Here is a 22,500-nt window from a genome sequence, read left to right as displayed (position 1 = left end):
AATGGGCTAACATCGTTCTTCTCTGCCACAGCTGTTACAGCTGTGGCAGAGGGGAACGATCGTTATGCTGACAGTGCAGGGGGGGGGGGGTCTCACTCTTGCCACTATTGTGGCTTAATAGTGAGACCTCGGAGCCCGAAATGCAGCCCTGCATGTTGCTCCTCCCCTGCCCTATCCATTTCTGTGGTTTTTACATGACTTTGGTGATTTGCTAAGATTTTCACAAATGAAAACCTTAGCGGAGCACCAGTCATATACAAAAATGCTCGGGTCGCCCATTGACTTCAATGGGGTTCGTTACTCGAAACGAACTCTCGAGCATCACTGAAAGTTCGACTCGAGTAACGAGCACTCGAGCATTTTCTATGCTCGCTCATATCTATTAAGCATGTATTGCATCAAAAGTGTCTCAGAGAAATACCTGCACCATTTCTTACAGCAACCAATTAAAGTCAAATTTGTTCACGCTGTACTGTAAAATGGGCTATGGACTTTCAATTAGTTTTAATACGAGACCCTAACTAGACATGCCTCTGCGTCTAGCAAATGAGCTTTCTTAAAAGGAACAGTTACCACTTACATGTCAGTAAATGCTATATATGTAGGGTAGCTGGGGTCCGTATATATTGGTAGGCGAAGGAAGTGACGCTCCTCCAAGCAGCTTGACCCTTTGTTTCATAACTCTGAGAAGCCTTTCAATACAGAACACTTTAGAGGACTTACTGCTAGGACCACCACAGGGTTAAAAAAGGATCAGCTTTTTTTTCTTACTTTATCTATAGGCTATGTTTGGGATCCCAGCTCATCCCCATAAAGTGAGGCTAAGCTGTAATACCAGGCATGGTCTATAGACAGGAGCAGCCATGAAAAAGAACAGATTCCTTCTTTTGTGACCTTGGACAAGCCTTTAAAAGACATGCTAGAAGATGACCGCGGGTGAACCTTCACTCTCGGTAAATGTCTACACATAGTAGTGGTGTTTTAAGGTGAATACAATGTAATCCTTAGATTTTAAAGTTCCGTAGTATTTATTCAAGTCATTTATTACATTTAACATTGAAAATGATACTAGAAGCTTCTCTATGGCTGTCATAAACAAAAGAACTTACCGATATTCAATCACACTTCCAAAAGTGTAGGAATCACCAGTTGTCACAGAGTTAGGAATAACCGGTGGTGGTCCACAGGAAATTAACTGACAAGTAGGGTAGTGTTTACTCCACTTCCCTTCTTCTGTGCATACAAGATCTGATTTTCCTTGCATAACGTAGCCTTTAAAGCATGTATATTTGATTGCATTCTCAAGTGTTGAACTACTTCCATTAATGAATGCATTTGCAATTATAGGTGGAGGGCCACAAGAAACCTTTCCGCAGTATGGAAAGCCCGGGCTCCATTTTCCTGTAGATACGCAGTGGAGTTCTGAATGTCCAAACAGCTTGAAACTATCATGACATTGGATTTTGATTGAATGACCACAACTGAAGTCATCCCCAACAACCTTTGCATTTTGAACAGATGGTTTAGGGCATTCACAAGGAAGGCAACTTGGGGCATTTCCACTCCACAAGCCACTTGCTAAACATTGCCGTGTTGGACTTCCATGTATTTCATAACCAGGAAAGCAAAAATATTGTACATATTCATTATAATGAAAGCCTGAACTGTTAAGGAAACCATGAGAAATATCTTCGGGAGGACCACAGTCTATCAGAGCACACTTTGGGGCTTTTGCATCCCATGTCCCATCTTTTTGGCAGGTAAGCTTTGCTCTTCCTTCTAATTTATGTCCTTGATTACACTTATATATTAGAATGCTTCCAACATTATATTCTCTCCCTTCTATTTCCCCATTAACAATTACCTGTGGTGTTTCACATGTGATTTGTAAGCATTTAGGCATTGTTCCACTCCAGCGTCCATCCTCAAGGCAGCTTCTGTTCTTATCACCATTGAGCAGGAAACCTTCAAAGCATTGATACTCAATATGTTTTCCATAATGATAGTCATTTCCTCTGACTTGTCCATTTATTGGGGCAGAGGGCTGACCACAAGAAATAGGAATGCAGATAGGTTCTTCTCCATCCCACTGTTTATCTTCTTGACATGTTCTTTTGTTAGAGCCATGTATTCTGTACCCTATGTCACATTTATAATTCAGAACACTCATATATGAGTAATTTGAGGCTTCTATGCACCCATTTAGTATCCCGTTAGGTGGTTTACAAAATATGATAACACATTGTGGGATGTCATTACTCCATTTTTTTGTAGACAAACATGTGCTGTTCTCAGACCCCATAAGTTCATATCCTTCCTTACATTTATAATGAACAGTGCTGTCAAGTGAATTATCTGTATTCTGTACCATGCCATTTTCAGGAGCTATAGGTATACTGCATTGTATTGGCAAACAGGCAGGGGCAGTTCCATTCCAACTACCATCTTCCTGGCAATATAACAGTGGTGATGCAACCATTTCATAGCCATGGTAACAAGTGTACAAAATAAAAGTTCCATATAAAAATTCTGGCACATCGTTAGTAATGTCCCTAAGAGAATAATTACCATCTTTGTGGTAACTATGTAGAGTAATCGGAGGTTGGGTAGTGATTGGTGCATTGTATATTTCAAGTTTTCGATCCCCATTTATTTTGTTGTCATCATATTTGCTATACTGTCCAAAGTCAATATGTGGTGGGAGACCACAATCTGTATGAACACACATTGGAGTCGGACTGGACCATCCTGAATCCTCACAAGTAATTATGGCAGGTCCAGTCAGCTGAAATCCAGGCATGCAACTATAAATGATCATGGCACCATACCTATAATCAGCTCCTTCTACAAAGCCATTGTTAATCGCTTGAGGGGGATCACAGGCTATCTCTTTACAAGTTGGGGGATCAGCATTCCATTCTCCTGTTTCTATGCAAGTAATAATAGGTTGTCCTTTAAGTCGAAACCCTTTGTTACATGAATAGGTTACAGTTTGTCCAAAATGAAGACTGTCTGAGGAACGTTTGCCATTTGGAATATCTTTAGCTCCAGGACATGTGATAGGTTTACATATTGGCAGACCACCAAGCCAATGTCCTACTGGCCCACAAATTAAAGTAGCATTTCCCATTAACTCAAATCCAGGCTTGCATGTATAAAGAACAGTGCTGAGATAAGTCAGTCCTTGAACATCAACAATTCCATTAGGAATTTCATCTGGTTGAGGACACTCAACTGGAACACAGTTCGGAAGATTTGGACCCCAATTACCATCTGCTTCACAAGTTATTTCAGATAGCCCTCTAAGTAGAAAACCATCCATGCAGGTGTATTGTATTGTTGTCCCATAATGTAGAGATGGCACTGATTTGGGGTCTCCAAAATCAATATCTGGTGGTTTGGGACAAAGAACGAGCTTGCATAATGGAAAAGAATCATTCCAGTGCTGTGATGGAAGACATCGTAAAACTGAAGAGCCTTGGAGAACATAGCCCTCTCTACAGGAAAATTTCACAACTCCAGTTTCATTTGCAACTTCTTTAAGTACTAACTGGTTTTCTATCAGTGGTGGTTCTTGGCATTTTGATGGCACGCAGTTGGGTAATTGATTTTTGTCCCATTTTCCATTTTTCTGACAAGTCCAACTACTTTCCCCAATACGTTCATAGCCCTCATCGCATACAAATTCAATTTTTGAGCCAACATCAATAGTTGCCCCTTTAATGTCACCATTTTTTAGGGGTGGTGGCTTTTCACAACTTAGTAGAGTGCATGATGGCGGCGACTCACTATACCACTGTTTGTTGGACTGGCATACTCTTTTGCTGCTACCAACTAATTTGTATCCAGGTTTACAGGTGTAAGTTACTTCATCCTCAAACACAATACCTGTTTTATTCTGTAGAGAAAAAAAAAATATATTGAATAAAATATTATCAAAATTGAAATTCTTTGACCAGTAAGCACAAGTATTTGGTAATACATAACTAACTTTAAATTTTACTTGAAGTCTCAGAGGTGCTATCATATTTTCTTATTTATAACTATTGAACACTAGAAGGCCAGTTCCCTTTGCTGTTTGATATTATGCTATTCTACTGGCTGCTGGTTATATTAACCTTCAGCATCATTATGATTCTTCACGCAGGATCCAATCACTAAATCACCCAAAGCCAAGCAGTTTCATATTAGCAACATATAAAAATGTATTCAACTTACCTCTAGCTGCCAAGAAGTATACGTCTGGAACACAAAGTATTTCAAATACTATTTTTATATTTTTACTCTATGGGCTTTTCAGTTTGAAAACTTTCTTTTATTATTTATAACACTCCACTTTGAATAACCTTGAACATTGAGAAGTGTATGTCCACCATCAGACCATTTCACATAGAATTAATCTACATAAAAAGTCATGCAAGTTTATATATTATACTCCAGAGCTGCATTCACAAATCCGCAAGCATCGGGAATAAAATCTCATAGTGCTTGCTAGTTCAGAACTTTTTCTAGTTATTTCGATTCTGTAGCTGGCTAACACTAGAGATATTGGACAGCCAAAAAAGCAAAAAAAAAGCTGACTTTGATCATATTCTGCCAATTATCAAAGGCTTGTTTTGATACAAAATGGGGGTGACAGACACAATAGTAAGGCTACCTTAACACGGGTGAAAAATTGTGCGGGATTTGCGCATTGCGAGACGCACAAATATGAACCCCATTCCTTTGAATGGGGTCATACACATGAGTGATGTATTCTTGCATGGCACAGCGATGCGATGCAGGAAACAAATCGCGGCATGTTCTATCTTTCTGCGTGATCTTGCATCGCAGCACCCATTGTTTTCGGCAGCATCACACAACATGCATTAGACATTTTCACTCAAAGTCCTTTCTACTATTATTCATTACTTTAGGTTGAGGGGGGCATTCAAGTTCGTAAAGTCTCTTTAAAGGGAACCTATCATTAGATTTTGACATACTAAGCCAATACCATTGCAACCATGCCCTTGGTAAGCATGTCAGGTTAGCATTTTTTTAGAAAATTAAGTTTAATTAGGGGCCATGGTGTGTGATAATGAGATATTTGGACTCATCGGGATGGACACAGTACTGCCAAGTCATTGAATCACGGTCTGTACATTGCACCGATTTGTGTGACTAACCCTCTCCCCTTGCACATGCACTGACATCAGGTGACTCCCATTACATCCGAGGAGTAGTTAAAGTTTAGCAATATGTGAAATTAGCTTACATAGATATTGCTATACATCTCTTCGGTTGAGGCAGCCATTTCGGTCTAACAATAGGAAGGGCTACTATATTGCTGTCATTTAAATAAACTTCACAGCAGCCTGAGGGTAAACCGTCTCTTGTTAGTGTTACAACATGCTGAATAAAATTGCAACTTTTTAAGGGTTTCATTGTAAAATGTCATCAAATATGACTGTACTTCCTGATTATCGGGTCTTTCAAGTTACCCCGTTTCCCTGAAAATAAGACCTACCTCGAAAATAAGCTTTAGCACGATTTTTCAGGATTTTTGAGGATGCAACATAATTTTTTAGAATTTTTGAGGATTCTTGAAATATAACCCCTACTCCAAAAAGTTGCACTTGTTAGAGTTAATTAAAAAAGTCAATTTAAATAGTGTCCAGCCAGCTATACATGTAAAAAAGTTACTCTTTTTGGAGCAACAGTTAATATACGACCCTGTCTTATTTTCGGGGTAACAGGGTATCTATTGCACAATTGGTTTTATCTTTATGTAAATAAATAAACTTAATACATTGCTGTTACAAATAAGATACAATCAAGTTATGTTAAAAGAAACGAAGTGAACACACACACCTCTACAACCCCATTTTCGAGTTCAGGCGGTTGTCCACAGGACACTGGATGACAAGCTGGAAGGCGACCACTCCATTCTCCAGATGTCTGACACGTCCGCTTCTTCTCACCTTTTATGTAGAACCCTTTATTGCAACTGTAAGCTACTACTGCATTAAAGCTGTAGTTATTTCCAATGACATAGCCATTCTTGATACCAGGGGGTTCTCCACAACGGACTGGTATGCACTGAATTGTTGTAGCTGATGGGCTCCATTGTCCACCACGCAAGCACTCAATCTTAGAAGATGTGTTTAGTGTGAAGCCTTCCATACATTTAAAGGTAACTATTGTTCCGGAAACAAATTTTGCTTTGTTGATTGATTCCAAGATACCATAAGCGACAGGAAGAGGTTTTTCACAAAACTCAGCTATGCAATAAGGCATTTCTTTGCCATCTGGAGGTACCCACTTTCCTTGAGCATTGCACAACAGTTTACTGTTGTCAACCATACTATACCCATCAGAGCAGTAATAATAGGCAGTGTCTCCATAAAGTCTATGAACGCTGTCTGAAGAAGCATGGTCAATATTTGGAAGTTCATCGCATAAAACAGCCATGCATTGTGGAATATTCCCACTCCATTTTCCAGTCGATGAACAGGTTATAGTTTCTGAACCAGCTAAAGTGTAACTGTAAAAAAATGGATAAAATGCATAATCATCAACTCTGCATACTAATTCCCACTGAATGCATGGTAATCTTAAAGTGAAATCAATCTTATAATACCATCTTATTTTTATATTCAACAATCAGTTTTAGAAGTGATTGTAGGCCTTATCTTTATATACTGTATATAAGTGAATGAATGAATGAATGAATGAATGAATCGGGTTTTAGCTCTCTACAACCTACTTTCATGACACATTCACATAAAAAATAAGAGTACAGCCAAACAACATGACTAATCTGCACCCGCTGCACCAATCTGCACACAATTTGCCTCATAGGTTAATCACGCACTTTGTAAGGTTTCAAACTAAATTTCAGCTCTGTAGGACCTACCATTCATGATGTATTCACAAAAAATAGAAATATGGCTAGATGACTAAACCAATCTGCACCACTGGACAAATCTGCACCAAATTTGCACGAAGGTAAATCAGGCACTTCGTACGGTTTTATACAAGGTTTCAGCTCCCTACAACCTTGTAGCAGTTCAGGCACTAAGGTGGAGCCTCAGGTGTAGCAGCTGCGGGACTGGAGAGTAGTCAGATGGAAAGCTAGGAGTCAGCAACGGGTAATCATGGTATGCAGTACAAGGGATCAGGCGGGTAATGTAGACAGGAGAGAAAGCCAGGAGTCAGCAAGAGGTAATCAAGTTTAATAAAGACAGAGGCAGGGTCAGGACAAGGAAGTAGGAACTAGGTAAACAGGAACATAGAAACTAGGCTAGGGGAATTTGTCCAAAGGTCTAGATAGCTCGGTGGAGAAAGGTGCCACCTGGAGCACAGGAGGTCCCTGGTTTGAGCCTGACAAACCTACTGTTCATGAAATATTTAGAAAAAAACAGACACACTGGACCAATCTGCACCACATAGCTAAATCAGATGCTTTGGAAGGTTTTAGACTGGGCTTCAGCTCTTGAAGAAGTACTATACATGACATATTTGCAAAATCGGAATATGGCCAAACTAAATTTGCCACATAGGTTAATCAGGCACTTTTGAATGTTTCACACTGGGTTTCATCTCTTGAGGACCTACTATTCTCAATATATTTGCTAAAAGCAAAATATGAGCTGAAACCCAACCTAAAACATTCCAATTAGGTTAATTTGGTGTGGTGATATAAAGATGCTGGCTTTGTTTCAGTAGTAAACAAAGTTTTTAACAGCACAAGGAACAAACAGTTACACGTGCAGTGTAGAGATGAGCGAGTATACTCGCTAAGGCAAACTACTCAAGCGAGTAGTGCCTTATATGAGTACCTGCCCGCTCCTCTCAAAAGATTCCGGTGCCGGTGGAGGGCGCTCCCCCGCGCTCCACCCTGCTCACTCCCGCAACTCACCGCTCTCCCCCACCGGCATCCGAATCTTTTGAGACAAGCGGGCAGGTACTCGCATAAGGCACTACTCGCTCGAGTAGTTTGCCTTAGCGAGTATGCTCGCTTATCTCTAGTCCAGTGCAAACCCGGGTAAGTCTTCCAGTTTCTGTTACAGATAATGGTGGTTTCACATTTGTGTTGGAGGTTCTGGTTTCCTAGCAGTTGTGTGCAGTAAACTGATTTTTTTAGGCTGACATAACATCCTTTGCATTATTATGCTTTTAACAATAAATTACAGCCAGTAGTAAAGTACTACAAAATCTCAAAAATGTAATTCATTAACATTTTAAAATAGGCCGCTTGTACATCTGCATGTGTGTTTGTGGCCACATGTTGGACTTGGATTACGCCAGGTGAACCCATTAACTGTAATGCTGGCCGATCAGGCGTCCAGCATGCTGAACATAACTTTTGTGCTATTTTGTCAGGGATGTCATGCTGGATCTGCCCGATATGAATGAAGCCTTATATATCCAATTCAGCCCATATATGATTGCTGCATACATTAAGCTAGACAAACATTTTGACAGTTGACACGACAATATGGTACTCATGTGTATCTTTTAATATTGGAGTCATATGAGAAAGCCTGACTGTCATACCCTTCTTTACAAGTGTATGTCACTGTGTTTCCAGAGGTGAAGACACTTCCTTTGGAGATGGCATCCCTAACAACAGGAGGAGGACCACAATTCAGAAGTTCACAGGATGGAGGCTCACTACTCCAGTTACCAGAAGCTTCACACATCAAAATTGATGGACCCTGCAAGCTAAGTAAAAATGTTAATTAAATGACAATCACAGTAAAAGAAGAGACAAAGGATATACTAGACCAGTGTTTCCCAACTCCAGTCCTCAAGGCACCCCAACAGGTCATGTTTTCAAGATATCCTATGGTAAGAACCCCTGTGGCAATGTCTGAGGCACCGACAATAATGACATCACCTGTGCAACACTGAGGGAATCCTGAAGACATGACCCGTTGGGGTCCGTGAAGCCTGGAGTTTGGGAAGCACTGTACTAGACCAACATAATATTAGTTAATAATGCATTCTTAGAACAGCCATTTTATACTAAAAATATGTTCGGTATTGTTTTTCTTCAAGTGTCCATGTGGTCGGACAGCGTCTTTTCATATATTATAACAGGGCTGACGGGCTATATTCGGCCCTGCCATTTTTTCCCCAACAGGATCTCAGTCACGACAATATTGGTTACTGTAACAAAAAGAAAGTCCCACAGCACACCTCCGTATGCACAAAAAAGTGCAGAGGCCACGGTAGATATGTGATGTAACAGCCACTTAAGGGACCACGGATCCTTAGTCCCCAGCGTAGTACATCCAGTAGAGTAGCAAATGGCAGCATCAATGGTGTAGCAAAACAATAGGAAGCCTTGATAAAGACTGCTAAAGTCGAAACGTTGCCTGCTGTATGGAGCAATAAAACTTTATATTGTTTTGCTACACCATTGATGCTGCCATTTGCTTCTCTACTGGACAATATTGGTTACCACAGATCTGCCTTGATTTAAGACTACCGCTTCCCTAAGATGGTAATATGGGTAAAGTCATAGCCTGAGATGCCCCTTACACCATGTTGAAGCCTGTAATTAGATATTGGCATAGTCTAAGTGAATGGACTGAGGTGTGATATCATTCATCAAGGTTTGCCCACCCGTTCCTATTGAAAGATGGAGGAGATTATTTAATTTTTAATTTTCATGCTTCTGACGTTCTTTAGTAAACCTTATGAGGACCCAGGAAGACTGTTCAGTCCTCTTTGTGAGACTACCACTTTGATGTATAGCACCGAAGAAAGGAATGGCTTTTACTATTGTTAAAATATTTTTTTTCAGTTATTGTATTCTCCTTAAAATGCTGGCCATGTGGAAAAATAATAAAACAGAGAACATTCACCTGTCCAGCTTACAAGCTGCAGAGTCAGCCTGTGAATGGAGCGTAACAGGCTGCTGCAGCCAATCAAAGGCCTCAGTAATCTACCGCTGGGGTCTGCAGTTGGCAGCAGTAGCCTGTCATGTTGCATCAACAGCCTGTAAACATAGTGCCAGCAGAGGGAATGGGGAGGCTGTGCTGCAGCTGCAGAGACTCCAGATGGGTGAGTGTTGTCTGTTTTAATAATTTGCCACATCATGAGAAAAAAAACTTGGCAAACCCCTTTAATTTGTTAAACAAAGGTAAAACTGTATTTATACTTTACCTGTATCCTGTGTCACACTTGTATGATGCTGTTGACTTGTATATCAGACCACTTAAAGTGAAATTCCCATAAGCTATTTCCTTTGGTTTGGAGCATGTGATTGACTCACAAGATGGGGTTTCCTTACTCCAGGAACCACTGGAGAGGCACACAGATTCATCACTGCCTTGTAATGTATATCCTTCACCGCATCTACAGCAACAGAAACAAAAACACTTAATAAAGTTTTTTGTTTACACAATTGTAAAGTCAATAATGCAGGGGTGCAGAACAGGCAGCCTGGGGGCGCAGGCAGCCCGCAATGCCATTCTGACCCAATCATCTGGACATAGAAATATCTATGAGTGAGTGCTCACATATAGTTTTAATGTTAGGGTGTACAGGAGTGACAAATAGCAGGGCTAATAAGAGTGCACTGTGTAGCCATGTCTGGGTCCCTATATATTAGGACAAGTACTAAGGGTGCACTGTGTAGCCATGTCTGGGTCCCTATATATTAGGACAAGTACTAAGGGTGCACTGTGTAGCCATGTTTGGGTTTTTTATATATTAGGACAAGTACTGAGGGTGGACTGTATAGTCATGTCTGGGTCCCCTATATATTAGAACAAGTACTAAGGGTGCACTGTGTAGTCATGTCTGGGTCTCCTATATATTACGACAAGTACTAACGGTGCACTCTGTAGTTATGTGTGGGCCCCCTATATATTAGGACAAGTACTAAGGGTGCACTGTGTAGCTATGTCTGGGTCCCTTATATACTAGGACAGGTACTAAGGGTGCACTGTGTAGCCATGTCTGGGTCCCCTATATATTAGGACAAGTACTAAGGGTGCACTGTGTAGCCATGTCTGGGTCCCCTATATATTAGGACAAGTACTAAGGGTGTACTGTGCGCCTATGTCTGGGTCCCCTATATATTAGGACAAGTAATAAGGGTGTACTGTGTAGCTATGTCTGTGTCCCTTATATACTAGGACAGGTACTAAGGGTGCCCTGTGTCTCTTGACCTTTTTGGCACTCCAGAAATGAGCATATGAGTAGGGGGCATCATATACACATGCAGATTTCGCCACTGTAGTTTATAGCAGGGATCCCCAACTCCAGTCCTCAGGGACCACCAATGGGTCATGTTTTCAGGATCTCGTATGGTAAGAACACCTGTGGCAATGTCTGAGGCACCGACAATAATTACATCACCTGTGCAACACTGACAACATGACCTGTTGGTGGTCCCCGAGGACTGGAGTTGGGGAACACTGGTTTATAGGACTGATGAAATGCCAGGCTGTTACCATCCATCATCTACAATAGAGCCACATGCATTGTTTCCTCCTCTCTGAAGTGTTGATTGAATGGAAAGGTGACCTCCATTCTCCCAATAGCTCGGAGTCCTAGAAGTGGAATGCGCTTCGATGTATTATGGCATATACTTATGATATACCATAAATGTCCCAGATGGGAATACCCTAGTGGCCCTTGGACGTGGTTCAGTATGGCAATGTAGTCCTCAGACCAAAAAATGTTGTGCACCCCTGCAATAAAGTATACTGAGTACAACAAAGGCTTGATTCTTATTATATTAGTAAATATAGTATTGATAGTATCCAACAGCACATACTGTAATACCCCAAAAGAGAATGAATATGGGTCAACTAATTGTTTATTTATTCAGTTTATCATGAAATGTTAAAAAAACTGTGTGTGTTGGAAATGTATCATGAAATAAAGCATACTTTTACCTGAATTTAACTGTAGAGCCATAGGTGAAATTAGAGCCTACAGTGCTGCCATGTTCTGGAACTAGGGGCTCTCCGCATGAAACAGCTTTAGAATGATTGAAAGAGAAAAGACAAAAGTTTTAACACTAGTAAATTCAGGTATTAGGGCGCCCACCCACTGGCGTTTTTTTTCCCTGCGAAATTCGCAGCATTTTTTTCTCTGCAGGGGTCTATGGGACTTGTAATGTTAAAATCGCGATCGCGCAAAATCGCGATTTCGCGGTAAATTGCGATTTTGCGCGATCGCGATTTTAACATTACAAGTCCCATAGACCCCTGCAGAGAAAAAAATGCTGCGAATTTCGCAGGCAGAAAAAAATCGCCAGTGGGTGGGCGCCTTTAGGCTGAAAAATGACTTAACTTACACAAATATTCCGTTTATGAGTATAAAGTAAGGCAAACAGTATATTAAATCAAAAGTGTTAAATAGTATAGAGGTACAGCTGTGTCCTTCCTCAACTTATCTCTTGACACCAATAAGCCATAACAATGTCCATGGGTGAATTGGAATTGCAGAATCTGCGTGGGGGACCCATTGGGGTGATCCGCAGTTCAAACTGTCCATAAGGAAACATGAGCTTCTGCACCTTAATTAAAGCATGCTCCATTTCAGTGCGGTTCCGCGGGGATGCTAACATTGTGGACAGGCCGCGGATTCAGCAGGAAAGTAGGAGTTTGAAAAAAAAAACAAAAAAAACCTCTACTGCACATGTGCACTGGCACTTCAGTACACATCCGCAGAAGTAGAAAAAGAACACCCGAATAGGTACGGCCGCAGGCATGGTCAGATTCTGCTGTGGCCTCCAGCATGTGGAATCCGACCCGCCCGTGGTCATGAGGCCTTAATCCACATAAGTATTATTTAAGTACCCTTAGTGCTACCAGAACAACTGTGACAACCTGAGGCATGGACTCCACACTGAAAGTTGTACTGTGATGATATCTTGCACCAAGACATTTAGCAGCAGATCCTTTAAATCCTGTAAGTTGTAATGTGGGGATTTAGCTTGTTTTCCCAGCAAGCAGATGCTTGATTGGATTGAGATCTGGGCAATATGAAGGCCAAGTGCAGCATCCAAGGAGCGGGTCCACAGCCAAGGAGATAGTAGGATAGATAAGGGCCTTGTCACGGTGGTACTACCATCTTCTCCCCTGGGGGTAGCTCAGTAATCGTCCAAGTTACTGCTGGGGGAGGTCACAGGGAAAATGTAACTGGAGGTTACCTGCAATCTTCTTGTCACTCGTGACGCCACCATTCCGTCCTCTGTGGTGAATCTCAGTGAAGTAAATAACTTAGTCCATACGCAGGGATACTTTCTGGTCAGTAATGTCATTTTACTGTAACTTTAGCAAGGTTTCATTGTGCAACAGTTGTGAGGCACAAAGTACACTTCTAGAAGGTGATGTGACAGGAGGACTTCTCGGGGTAATCTGGACAATCCACAGTCCGAGCTATCTGTGTAATCCTGCTCCCAGCGACTCTCTTTCTCCCTCCAACACTCTACTGGCCAACACTCATGCTTCTGGTGCCTTTCTCTCTTAAGCAGTAGTCCTCTCTCATTGCTTAGTGGTAGCACCGGCACATCCTGGGTAGGGTAGGGCCAGGCCGAGCAGAAGGGTATCGCTCAGCTTCTTCCATTCTTCACACACAGACCGATCAATGCCTGTGGAGTTCACTCACTTGCAGGCTGTTTAGCTGACTCCCACTCTTTGCAAGCACTCCTTTAAGAAGACCACTATCACAACTTTCTCTCCTTGCACCTTGCACACACATATATATCACAAGGTCACATGACATACAACAAAATACATTTTCCAGACATAACCCTGACATTAACCCATTCAGTGCTGCAGAGATGCACCACACATACAAAATGCACATTACAATTAAAGGGGTTGTCTCGCGAAATGAAGTGGGGTTATACACTTCTGTATGGCCATATTAATGCACTTTGTAATATACATTGTGCATTAAATATGAGCCATACAGAAGTTATTCACTTACCTGCTCCGTTGCTAGCGTCCTCGTCTCCATGGTTCCGTCTAAATTCGCTGGCAGCTTGCTTTTTTAGACGCGCTTGCGCAGTCCGGTCTTCTCCTTTCAGCACGAGCCGCTTCAGTGTGCTCCCCGCTACAGCTCTTCTGCGCATGCGCAGACGAGCTGTCACTGCTCGGGAGCGCGCTGGAGCGGCCATTCTGTACCATCCTCTGTTAGAGGAAGGTGCAGAGCCGCCCAGCTGTCCCGAGAAGCCGCCCAGCTGTCCTGCCGTCCCGGTAAGTGATGGGCCGGGGGGGCTGCCGCTGCGCCGGGGGGGGCTGTCGTCGCTGTGATGGGGGGGCTGTCGCTGCGATGGGGGGGCTGTCGCTGCGATGGGGGGGCTGCCGCTGCGATGGGGGGGCTGCCGCTGCGATGGGGGGGGCTGTCGCTGTGATGGGGGGGCTGCCGCTGCGATGGGGGGGCTGTCGCTGCGATGGGGGGGCTGTCGCTGTGCCGGGGAGGGGGCTGCCGCTGCGATGGGGGGGGCTGTCGCTGTCCCGGGGGGGGGGGGGGGGCTGCCGCTGTGCTGGCGGGGCTGCCGCTGTAATGGGGGGGCTGTCGCTGTGCCGGGGGGGGGGGGGGGGGGGCTGCGTTGGTTACCTGCTGCCTGGCGGTGGGTGACTGGTCTGCCGTGTTCACTCCAGGGGTCCGGTCGGCGGCTGCGGGGTGTCTGGTTGTCAGGGAGACACAGCTGGTAGCATCTCGGGAGCGCGCACGTCGGGCTACAGCAAGCGACGGGAAAAGAGCCGGCGGCCATCTTGGGGAAATTTTTATAAGTTGCTGAAACGCTGGAACTGTAAGTACAAACCAGCTAGAAAAGTCATTTACAGGGGGGCTTAGTAATGTTTGCTTAATTAGGGGGACTGGGCAATAAAAAAAAATCCACTCCTGCCTCGAGACATCTCCTTTAAGACACTGACAGGACAATTGCACGAGACAGACATATGACATTATGGATCGGCCCTGTTGATTCTAGGCCACTACACAAGTTCACACTTTGAACTCTTTGTCATGTTTCTCAAACCATTCCTGAGCAATTTTTTGCAGTGTGACATGGCACAATGTCCTACTGAAAGTGGTCTTTGCTGTTCGGGTATCCTGTAGACATGAAGGGGTTTACTTGGTCTGTAGCGATGTTTGGGTAGGTGCTACATGTCAAATTAACATCCACATGAATGCCAGGACTAGAGCAACACCCAAAACATACTGCAAACAGTCTAATCACGCAAGTCAGTGGATCAGGTGCACACAAAAGTAGAACAGAGTGCACAAAACTAAATGTCAGTATATAATAAAAAGTCCCACTGCTCAAACTTCTGATTTATTACATTAGTCGTAGATTAAGTATCACTAACAGAGTACCTTCTTCTTCATCAGCTGAAAAAAAAGCAGCAGAAGTGCCCAGAAACCATGCAGTTTCCAAATATATGATATTCTCCACTTAATGTTTCCTTCTACCCTAGATAGTAACCTGTAGATCTTCGTTATGTGGCCCAAGATAGTAATTACCACCCCTGCTCATAGGGTAAATTTTAAAAACTGAGTAGTTGCCTTCTTCTCATAGTGAATTGTGGTGCCATCTCTTCCCTAGAGATACACGCACCAGACTGTCCAGGTGAGGAGGAGGACATCTTCTTCAATTGCTCCATGGCTCCAGGGTTGCTAAATTGAGTTTTTCTTTTTTCTGGACAACTTAGGCTGGTGGCACAAGACCGGATTTGCATTGCGGAATCTGGAGCGGGCTCACGAGCGCAATTAACATTACAGACAGGTCGTGGATTTTGCATCTTCGCCTAGCGATGGCGCCAGAAAATCTGTACTGCGCAAGTCTGATGACGCATCTTCCAGACCATACGCAGCACAGATAAAGAAGAAAGAAGACAGGTACACGGAGTCACCGGCCGGGCCCAGGGTTCGAATTCCGCTGCAGGATCCCGCATCTGGAACCTGACCTGGTCATGTGCATCCAGCCTTCTTCAAAAATCATAGACAGCCAACATTTTTTTACAGGCACATTGAAAAACCAGAATGAATGATAAAAATTAATTCAAAAAAGTGATACATGTCTACAGGTCAGATACTGATATTACCTCATTAGCAGCATTTACTCAGAGCTGTAAAACAATGATAATTACAGTCATAATAACCTGCCTGAATTACCGCCAGCTTTAAAAAAATCACTTATTTATTTTTTCATGGACACTGTAAAAAAGTGCCCTATTTTTACAAACTGTCCAAGAATTTCTGGATGGTTGGAAACCCTGTCCAGTTCTGATGCTCACTTGCCCATTGTACACACTTTTGGCTATGAACAATGGCCGGCATTGGCACTCTGATTGGTCTGCAGCAAATTCTGTCTCTGCTCTGTCAGCTTACCATCATAGCCAGCATTACATTTTTTAGCATTTTGTGGTAAAGTAGGTCTTTTGTGGCATCTGACCAAATAGGCTTGCCTTCCTTCCCTACATGCACCAATGAGCTTTGAGCATCTGTAAACGACAACCAGAAGGACTATGCAAGATTGTTTCCTCATAGACTTACCCAGCTCCAAACGTTGCTGTTCTACTTCACTCTATGCAACAGTTTTACACTAGATGGGTGTACCCACTTTTGGTGCATTATTGCCTCCTTGAGGTAGAACTTGACTGGCACACCGGGAGCAGAAATGACTCCAAGGAGACAGGGGTAGTTGCAACTTTGCAACTCATGCTTACATGTTTCCTATGCGTTTCTAGAGTTACAGAGATGCAAACTGTGGTGGCTCTTATTTAGAGGTACAATTCCTAAACAACAATGGACAAGCTAGCAATACAAAATATTGGTGGTTCTCTCTCCTTCTCCAACTATTTCAAGCTATGGAGACTTCTTTCTTTTCTCTCTCTCTCTTACTCTGGCCAACTGTCTGACTTGACTGTGGTATTCAGCGGGCAGACTGATGGTATCTTACCAGCCCCACGCTTCCCATTCCTTCTGCTGTACTCCTCCTGACTGGCTGCAATAGGGAGTCATCTACTCACTATTACACTGGCGTAACTATAGGGGATGCAGTTGCACCTGCGCCCAGGAGCCATAGGGGGCCCATAAGGCCTCTCTTCTCCATATAGGGAGGTTAGTACTATGAATAAAGCATTATAGTTGGGGCGCTGTTACAGGTTTTGCATTGGGGCCCAGGAGCTTCAAGTTACACCTCTGCGTTAAGTAGTTAAGAGAAGTTGGGGGGCTCCAAGATAAACTTTTGCAGCACCCGAGCCTATGAGCCTTTAGCTGCGCCCCTGTATGACCTCATGGTTGCAAATACACATAGTCAAATGAAGAACAGTCTCTTTCATTCAAGCCCAATTTAGCATGGTAACATCTCTGAAAAAGACACCGTCCCACAATATGGAGAGTAAATAACAAGTGGTGTCAGGACCGTACTTGTCCTGCATTAATTGAATTAATCAGGAGAGAAAAAACACTACCGGTAGTTACAACATAGCAGAAGAGATCAGCATGTGTACATCATGCATAAATAATAATCTCTTTCTAAGAGATGGCTCTTGCTACTCCTTAGAAGCTTGAAAGCTCCAATAATTTCACGTTTTCATTCATCAGACCACTTTTAGTAGGTACTAACCACTGCAAACCAGAAACACCCCACATAGTAACATAGTATGTTAAGCTGAATGAAGAAAATGTCCATCTAGTTTAGCCTCTTTTAACCTCCCCCTTATCGGTCCAGAGGAAGGCAAAAAAAAAGCCTGCGAGTCAATTAGCTCCTATGGAGGAAAAAAATCCTTCCTGACTCCATAATGGCAGCCAGAGTAATCCCTGGATCAACATTTGAGATAAATAACCCTGCTGTTCACCTAATGTCTATATCCTGTAATATCATAGCGCTCCAGAAAGACATCAAGTCCCCTCTTAAACTCCTCTGTGGATTTTGCCATCACCACGTCCTCCGGCAGAGAGTTCCACAGTCTCACTGCTCTTACAGTAAAGAACCCCCTTCTGTGTTGGGGATGAAACCTGCTTTCCTCTAGACATAGCGGATGCCCTCTCGTTAGCGTCGCAGTCCTGGGTATAAACAGATCATGGGAGAGATCCTTGTATTGTCCCCTAATGTATTTATACATAGTTATTTGGTTGCCCCTTAACCATCATTTTTCCAGGGTAAATAATCCCAATTTTGACAGCCTCTCTGGGTATTCCAGTCCTCCCATTCCATTTATTAATTTAGTTGCCCTCCTTTGAACCCCCTCAAGCACTGAAACATCTTTGCTGAGTACCGGTGTCCAGAACTGTACACAGTATTCCATTTGGGGCCTGATAAGTGCCTTATATAGTGGGAGGATAATGTCCTCGTCCTTCACCCCTATACCTCTATTAATGTACCCCAAGACTTTATTTGCCTTTGCAGCAGCTGCCTGGCATTGATTGCTCCACTTAAGTCTACAGTCCACTAGTACCCCCAGGTCTTTCTCCATCTCACTTTTCCCTAGTGGTACCCCATTTAGTGTATATTGGTGACATCCGTTTCTCCTGCCCATGTGCATAACCTTACATTTATCAACATTGAACTTCATTTGCCATTTTTCTGCCCAAGCCCCCAGCTTATCTAGGTCCTTTTGTAAATGCACATTGTCCTCCTTTGTATTATTTGTCTTGTATAATTTTGTATCATCTGCAAATATTGATATTTTACTGTGCAGCCCCTCTATCAGGTTAGTGATAAATATGTTGAACAGAATGGGGCTACAATGCCATTTGTGTAGCCGTTACTATTTGACCCCTGTTAAAGTGGCTCAAATCATTATGCTCACCTTTTTTTTTCTGCTTTCAGCACATCGAATTCAAGAACTGACTATATACTTTCTACCTAATATATTCCAACCCTTGATAGGTACTCTGATAACTAGAGAATTATCTATATATCAGATAATTATCACCTATCAGAGGTTTTACAGGGAACTTGTCATCACTTTTGAGCCCCCCATAAACTAGTTATGGTGAAGAAACAGAGAGTTGAGGGATTGGTGTTTCATACTCACCGGTTACCCCATTCCAGCACTGTGTCCCCATGAATTTGGTGCATGCAAACAATGGGACTCTTTTCAGATGGCTCTGTAGATCCTCCTTCAAGCTAGGGCATCTGTCAGTGCTGGCCGAAGGGTGTGTGCATGCTCCTCGCCTGCCTCTAAAAGGGCGAGCGTGCTCACCTATCCTGGGCCATTTCAGTTTGTTCTTTAAAGCACTCTTGCTCACTACCTCATGCATGAGCAATTACAGATAGTTCTGTTTGATATTGTATGCAAAAGTACTTTCTACTTCTGACAGACTCCTTGTTTGACCCATGCCTCTTCTACTCAGTTTTCCTGTTTTCTCAATATCTGACCATGGCATGTTTCTGGAGCATGCTATACCTGTCTGGTGTCTGCCCTGATCCATGGCTAGTGTTATCCTTAGGCTAGAAATCTACTTGTCCTGATCTCGGCTTTCTACTTCGACTATGTCTCTGCCTGCTCCTCCGGTACCGTGCTACGGTTACCTTGACCAGTTTGTGAAAGCTGCCATAATGCCAAGACTACTCCAAGGGTAAAGGCCTGGGGGGCCCTGAAGCAAAAGCCAAATCCTGATTGGTGAGGTTAAATGGTGAAAACAGGTGCTGCCCTCAGGAAAAGCCCCAAGATAAAATTGGTTTCTGGCACATATTAACACACATCAAACACACAAATTCAATGAGGAAAGATTTCATGGATCTCACAAGCTACAATTTTAAATCATTATCTTATTGATACATAATAATTCAGGCTCAGAGTATGAAATACGAGTATAATCACCTAGTTAATACTGAACATTTTGGTCCCCTTGGACCTTTTCAGTGGTAATAATGTAATGCCAAAGTTGTAAATATGGATGAGACCAATGTGGATGCATCCACCAGGCATTCCATCCATATATACTATTTTAAGCATTCTGAATTTGGAAATTCTGAATTTGATTTGTGTAAGACAAATAGCCCATGGGCAAGAGTATGTTGGTACCCTGTTTCTTGAGCATCTTATTCTAGTATGTAGTTACCCACATCCACTCTTCATTATTCTTTTACAGCTTTTACATTAAAGTGGTTGTCCAATTGTAAATTACCAATCACCCACACGCAGGGTAGACCATCAATAATATTTGAGCAGGTGTCCGCCACCCGGGATCCCTGCTGATCAGATGTTCTCCAGGTCACTGTGCTTGTGCACTGAGATGATTTTTGCAGTAAGCAGACATTTCTGTACAGTTTCCACTGCTGTGGCTCGACTTGGTATTACAAGCAAAGTTGCCATTGAAGGGAATAGGAACTTTGCATGTAATACCAAAACTGTCCACTGCAGTGAAAATGAACCTGTCTGCTTTCTGTAGCTATCAGCTCAGTACATGAGCACACCAGCCTGGCAAACACCTCATCGGATTATGTCAAAGGTTTCGGCTCCACACCGATCTGCTACTGGTGGCCTTTCCTGAGCATAGGTCATAAATCACTTACAATTGAACAACCCCTTTAAGGCTGCAATGCAACTTTTTGCATCAATACTTTCCAATTTTAGACTAATAACACAAATAGCGACTGTAGCTTGGCCAAGGTACACCTGAAAAACATATACTGACTTTTCCTTCAGATGTAGGTTTTTCAACTATATGTTCATTTTCATACTTTTTTTTTTGTAACTCTTGACTGTAGCTATAGCATGATATTTAGAATTAAGAAGTCTCAGAAGAAAATGTTGCATTAGATCCCTAGCTTTAATGCCTTATAACAAGGCTTTTCCTTTTCTATTCAGCCACAAAAGCATTAGGATAGATTTTGCCTCCCAATAGCGGTCTAATTGGATCAATCCGTCAGAAAAAGTATCTCCTTTGCTGTATCATTTTTGCCTTACGATCACCATTATGACTTCAACAGAAGATGTTCTTCCCATGATCCCATGCCTAACAAAATATCAATGTAAAAGCACAGCTCAGACCTGTGTGTAAACCCAGGCTTTGTAAGTATAAGTTTGAGCACTATATTAAATTCGGCAACCATTTTTCACACACCTTGGTTTGTGCATACAAGCTAAAGCAGAAAAGTAGAAAGAAGCCTTTTCAAACTGTTGCAACAAATTTAAAAGCACAAAACTAGTAGAAATAAGTGCCTATAGGAAACAATGGACATTATTATAATAAGGTTACTATAAAAATATCACCTTTAACGGTTTTCTGTACCTTGGCAGTAGGGTATTTCAGCGTTCCAGTCACCAGACTCCAAACATGTAACTTTCACACTTCCGATAAGGTCATATCCCTCTTTGCATGAAAAAGTCAGATGACTTCCAACACCAAAGTAGTCACCGGAAAAATTTCCATTCTCCAACTCACCTGGATTTTTACATTTTACTGGTTCTACAATATAAATAGAATGAATTAGATTTGAATAGAAGATTAAGACTTCCATTTCTGATTTAGGTATAAACCTACCATTTTTTTTAACTTCTTTTTAACTTAATATTATATTTTATTTAAAGCGGATATGTTAGATCTCCTATTCTCCCTTATCTGGGGACGGTAAGGGAATGAAGGCGAGATGTTGAGCTTGGAGATATATAGTATTAATTGATTCAGTATTTATGTAAAAAGCTATTTAAATGCTCGCAGAACTCCGGTGAGTCTTGCTTCCCCTACCCACACAGCGGTTGACAGCTCTTTCTGCATGCAAACTCATACAAGACTGTGTGTGGGTGGAAGAAAATAGGACTCAAAGGTTTTCTCTTTGAATCTTGGCAGCAATTTTTGTTGATGTGTTTCCGAAAAAAATCAGATCCGAAAAAACTACGTCTCGAAGCTTAGCATATACCCCTCAGGATAGCATACAAGGCCTAACTCTTCCGCTTTAATCCAAATATGCAGTGGCTTTCTGTGTAATAAATAGCTAGTTAAGAAACAAGATAAAAATGCCAATTCACAATCCTATAAATAAAAGATTTGATCCAATTAAATATCTACAAATGGTGACACATTGTGACACATCTATGAGCATCAACAATGTTGTGGAATAGATAAATTAGTAAAGAACAATTTCTACCTAGAATGAAAAAATTACCAAAAAAGTTTCTTGGGATTATTCTCACACTAACTTTGGGTTTACTTTATTACTGGCACCATAGTGGATACATCAGATCTGACCCCAGTGTCTTATCATAGAATTTTCCTAATACTACTTTCTTGTCTAATAAAATTGCCCCTATATACCTCTCTTCTTGACAGATTAGCAATTCCGAGGTCTAGGAAAAGTATGGACAGCCTCTAACGGCAAACACTTTGGTATGTGACAGAGGGAAGAAATAGGTATGATCATTGCTGAGACCTCAGCCTATCTCAAGAATGGGGGTCCTATGTACCCCGGGCGCTGCTCGGTTATTTCCATTGGACCCATTGGAATGAATGGAGCACTGATTGTGCATGCTGGGCCAACACTGTATTCACAGTGACGTCACTGGGCGGGAGAAGCAACCTCTACAG

At 42.3% G+C, this 22,500-nt stretch overlaps 1 protein-coding gene across 2 annotated transcripts in view; it reads right to left on the bottom strand.

Moving 5' to 3' along the window:
- Positions 1-22,500, bottom strand: part of SVEP1 (sushi, von Willebrand factor type A, EGF and pentraxin domain containing 1) — a 293,083-nt gene that overhangs the window by 50,071 nt on the left and 220,512 nt on the right. For both annotated transcript variants that reach the window (XM_066604385.1, XM_066604384.1), the window contains exons 33-38: positions 21,208-21,384; positions 11,898-11,982; positions 10,156-10,347; positions 8,539-8,706; positions 5,851-6,523; positions 1,110-3,898 (exon numbers count right to left, since the gene is read on the bottom strand). In XM_066604385.1, the coding sequence (XP_066460482.1) occupies positions 1,110-3,898; positions 5,851-6,523; positions 8,539-8,706; positions 10,156-10,347; positions 11,898-11,982; positions 21,208-21,384 (4,084 nt within the window). The remainder of the gene's footprint in view (positions 1-1,109; positions 3,899-5,850; positions 6,524-8,538; positions 8,707-10,155; positions 10,348-11,897; positions 11,983-21,207; positions 21,385-22,500) is intronic.

This window comes from Eleutherodactylus coqui, chromosome 5, assembly GCF_035609145.1.
Source record: "Eleutherodactylus coqui strain aEleCoq1 chromosome 5, aEleCoq1.hap1, whole genome shotgun sequence".
NCBI classification, from domain to species: Eukaryota; Metazoa; Chordata; class Amphibia; order Anura; family Eleutherodactylidae; genus Eleutherodactylus; species Eleutherodactylus coqui.
Note: the sequence above shows the minus strand (reverse complement) of the source record. Positions and strands in the feature narration are given on the sequence as shown.